Raw genomic sequence first — 4,549 nt, 5'->3', positions numbered from 1 at the left:
AATTCTGTGGGGGCGGGGGTTTGATCGCTTTGACATATCTATCAACTTGAATGTAAATGAAGATGTTATATTGTGGGAAGAAAAAATTGTTACTCGTGCACCGCTTGCCTATTGGCATTGCAACTCCTCCTCTCTTTGCGACTGTATTTGATTTTTTTTCTTGGGGGTGGGAACGGAAAAGCCAATAAGCTGACAGGGTGGCGGCGTTATAATCCACAAGTACACGTAGGAGAAGACGTGGCTTCCTTCACGTCCATTCTTCTCCTTTCTCATCATTCTCGTCCGTCTGGAAATTGAATCCCAACTCCCAACCAAAAGCAAATCGCTCTTCTTGTAGACATATAACTGAGGAGCATTTTTTTTTCTTTTTTTTTTTTCGAGTTTGCCTTAAAATGAAAATGGCCTCCTCCTCCTCTTCTGTGTTACAACATGCAATCAATTTCAGAATTCAGCAGCAGCAGCTGGAGACCACCAACAATTCCAATTCCAGTTCCAGTAGTAGCAAGGGAGTTATTAGTTCATTGTCCTGGCGCCGCACTTTAGCTAATAATGCTCTGCCTTGCTCTTCTTCTTCTTCCTCTTCTTCCGCTAGAAGACACAGAATTAGAAGAATGACGAGGTGTAACGCTGCGGCGACGGCGGAGGTGGTGAATTTGGGACCCGGTACGCCAGTGAGGCCGACCAGCGTCCTGGTGGTGGGGGCCACGGGGACGCTGGGAAGGCAGATAGTGAGGAGGGCCCTGGACGAGGGTTACGACGTGAGGTGCCTGGTCAGGCCTCGACCTGCCCCTGCTGATTTCCTTCGCGACTGGGGCGCCACCGTCGTCAATGTATTCTTCTTTTTTTAAAAAAAAATTTAAATTTAAATCTCTGTTTCCATTCTTCCCTCTTCTTTCTTTTCCGGCTGATTCATTGTTTTTCCTGAGCAGGCTGACCTGAGCAAACCCGAGACGATTCCTGCAACCTTGGTTGGCATTCACACTGTCATCGACTGTGCTACTGGCCGTCCTGAGGAACCTATCAAAACTGTATCCACTTCTATCCATGCTACTACTGCCCCCCTCCCGGTCCGCGGGCCCGGAGGGAGCCGTTGCCGTTGCTGCTTATTCCAAACCCCCTATTACTACTATATGCTATTACTACTTGGTCCATTCACATACCTGTTCCATTTCTGTTGATTGCTCTTCGATTTTTAACTAGTTCTAGTATTTTACTTCCACCTTCTACATTTTAGGTAGATTGGGAAGGCAAAGTTGCTCTTATCCAGTGTGCAAAAGCCATGGGTATTCAGAAATTTATTTTCTACTCCATCCACAACTGCGACAAGCATCCCGAGGTTCCCCTCATGGAGATTAAATACTGCACTGAGAAATTCCTCAGGGATATTGGCCTCAACCACATTATTATTCGCTTATGTGGTTTCATGCAGGCAGGTTCCTCTACCTATCTTCATTTCAAGCTTCCTCTTTTTTTTTTTTTTTTTTTGCTTTAACTACCTAATTCTCTTACACATTCTGCAATGTTTCCTCTCAATGCTTATAGCCTTTTGCAATAAACTTGTTTTTATGTAAGTGTTTTTTTTTTTTATCGCTTAACTTTGTGATTTTGTTACTCCTCCTTCCGACACCACCAATTTGTTTGAATCTGAATCAAGCCACCAGATGTCGCCACACTGACTATAACATTTTCCTATCCGAGGGCCTTGTTTCTTCTTCTTACATTTGGATCCCCTTCTCATTTCCCCACTTCTTGCTTCCCCCACCTCCACTTCCCCTTCCCTTTCTTAAAAATAAAATAAAATAAAAAATAATACACGTAAAGTGTTTGAATCTAATTACACTAGATATTGCCTTACACATTTCATAAATGCTTGTGGCAGCCAGTATGAAGCAAAGGAAGTTTCGTAAGAATTTTCCGGCAAATTCGATATTGTATTTTCCGCTTCAATTCTTTCTGTGCATTCAAAGCGTCCCGTGTGCTATGTTCCTTTTTTCCCAAAAAACAGAAGAATAATCGAAACACTGATTCCAACAACCTTCACTGACACCTGATTACACATCTCTTTGTCCAGGGCCTGATTGGGCAATATGCTGTCCCCATCTTGGAGGAAAAATCTGTGTGGGGAACTGATGCTCCTACACGAATAGCATATATGGACACACAAGTAAATTTGTATTTCGGTAGGATCGAACATTGTTCGGTTTCTTTAACACTATTGATACCTAAAAATGCGCTTCTGTGTTGCAGGACATTGCTCGATTAACATTTATAGCTCTTCGCAATGAGAACATAAATGGGAAGCTTCTAACATTTGCAGGGCCTCGTGCATGGACGACCCAAGAGGTAAAGATGGATGCTTCAAACCATGAAATTCATTTTGGAAAGTACATGCACGGTTGTGGTTTCTTGTCACTCTTGACGCTTTGACTACCTCCCAAATTAAGTATTTTATTCACCAAGAATCGACTAGTTTAAAAGCTTTCTCCATTCAAATATACTCTGTGTAAATTCCTTCCCAGTTTCCTGTTCTCTTAGCTGAATTCCTGTGTAAGCATGCTTATGGTTTTCAAGAACATGTAGCGTAAAGAACGCCTAAAGCATCTTTGCTGACTCTTGTGAGCTGTATTTCATTTGCTATAAAGTTCACTGCTGAAGTGAGTATTGTACATTTAGATATACTAATATATATATCTGTTAAAATGTATCCAGTTAATTCCATGGGTGTTAAGTTTGTTCTTATGTTAAGGGCTTCTTCTTTAATTACAGGTGATAACATTGTGTGAGAGGCTTGCCGGGCAGGATGCAAATGTGACCACAGTGCCTGTCTCAATCCTGAGATTGACACGCCAGCTGACTCGATTATTTGAGTGGACGAATGATGTGGCTGATAGATTGGCATTTTCAGAGGTAATTTACTTTCTATCCCATTTCGTTTCACTATTTTATGCGCCGAGGATGTTAATCTGCTTTGAAAGGAACGAATCTTATCATGAAAATGAACTTGAGATTGTAACACACTGAAGATTTACTTTGGTTTTTATCTACAAGTATAACCCAAAATTCAATAGAAAATAAAATGGAGAACAAATAGCGCTGTGCTTCTTAGTTTGTATTGTAACTACCAGATTCACACACACAGATACACCCCTTCCTCTGCTAAATTTCACCTTAACATGATGCAGTGAGGTGCTCGCTTTAAAGTGAATTTTTTTTTGTTTTTTTACCGTCAAACATTGGTGAAGATTACTGCATTTCTACATGTCTGTATACCGCTGCTTAGAGAAGAACCTTTTGCCAAACTTCTGTTTAGAAATCAATGCTAATTTTTCCTGTTTTGACATCCCTAGGTACTCACAAGTGATACCATCTTCTCAGTGGCAATGGCCGAGACATATTCACTTCTTGGTGTTGATGCAAAAGACATCATCACACTAGAGAAGTATCTGCAGGATTACTTCGCAAACATACTAAAGAAGCTGAAAGACATTAAAGCACAGTCGAAGCAAACTGACATTTACTTCTGAAATGGAGTTTCTCTGTACAAGTTGTACATGCGAACTGTCAAGATACCTTGAAAACATTGAGCAAGAGGTGCGGTACTCCTTCAGAATTTTCAATTTTACTGGATCACAGTTAACCTCAGAAGACTGCAAGATACTTCTGACAGACATAACCAATGAAAAACAATGGCCCAATTCACAGGATACCTGGAGAGGAAACATGCAAAGATTCTCACGTCTGCCTGTTGTCTAGTCTGTATATAGGGAATTCACTGTATGTTTTACACACCTTGGTGTTGAATTTTCAGATTGGGATGTGTGTCTCTATATATATATACACACACACGTGTGGGTTCAAGGGAATTCTAAGCTTTACAAAAAGAAAGGAGAAAATTTGACAAATTAGGGAACTCATTTTTTTTTAACCCGGAACATGTCTCGATCCGAGCTTTTTGGACCTGAGCCAATACATCAAACTGGAGGGAAACGCTGCGGTTCCACACAACGTTTTTTCGGGCGAGTCACAGGTGCTCCAAAATGCAGTTTCGATCTCAGGACCTTTTATGTTCCAAAGAACCGCTGTTATCATTGGATCAACCTCGTGGGTGCTAGGGAACTCATGTTTAGCTTGAATAATATCCCTACAAGCTGAATTACCCCTTTTTTTTTCCTTTTGCCCCTTTTCAGTTCATGTTGAGAAAGTGTACATTTGATGTCAGGGCCTCAAATTGTTAAATGCGGACCTCATCTTTGCCTGGGAAATGTGGAACTCTACTCTATTCGTTAAATTGGGCCTTGAGTAGTCATTTTCAGAACACTTTCCGAGAGAGAAAGAAACAAGGACAGGAATTATGAAAAGAACTGGCCCAAAAGTTGGATCAATGTTTGTTTCCATGTAACGTGGGCTCATCAGTCTCCTAATTGAGGTGGCTCTGTGGGTTTGGAACTCATGGCCGACTTGTGGCCTCATTATTCTTTCCAGAAAACCGATGTGAAAACAAGAAAAATTCAAACAATCTGGCATCAAAACTCGCCATCGTGTGTATTGA

At 41.2% G+C, this 4,549-nt stretch overlaps 1 protein-coding gene across 1 annotated transcript; it reads left to right on the top strand.

Moving 5' to 3' along the window:
• The first annotated feature begins 204 nt into the window (after positions 1-204).
• On the top strand, positions 205-3,902 carry LOC113783311 (uncharacterized protein ycf39). Its single transcript, XM_027329405.1, has 7 exons — positions 205-830; positions 930-1,028; positions 1,235-1,429; positions 2,072-2,164; positions 2,248-2,343; positions 2,767-2,907; positions 3,348-3,902. Exons 1-7 carry the CDS (start codon positions 393-395, stop codon positions 3,522-3,524), a joined length of 1,239 nt encoding a protein of 412 aa, XP_027185206.1. The 5' UTR covers positions 205-392; the 3' UTR covers positions 3,525-3,902.
• The last annotated feature ends 647 nt before the right edge of the window (positions 3,903-4,549 follow it).

Source organism: Coffea eugenioides, chromosome 9, assembly GCF_003713205.1.
Source record: "Coffea eugenioides isolate CCC68of chromosome 9, Ceug_1.0, whole genome shotgun sequence".
In the NCBI taxonomy this organism is placed as follows: Eukaryota; Viridiplantae; Streptophyta; class Magnoliopsida; order Gentianales; family Rubiaceae; genus Coffea; species Coffea eugenioides.
Note: the sequence above shows the minus strand (reverse complement) of the source record. Positions and strands in the feature narration are given on the sequence as shown.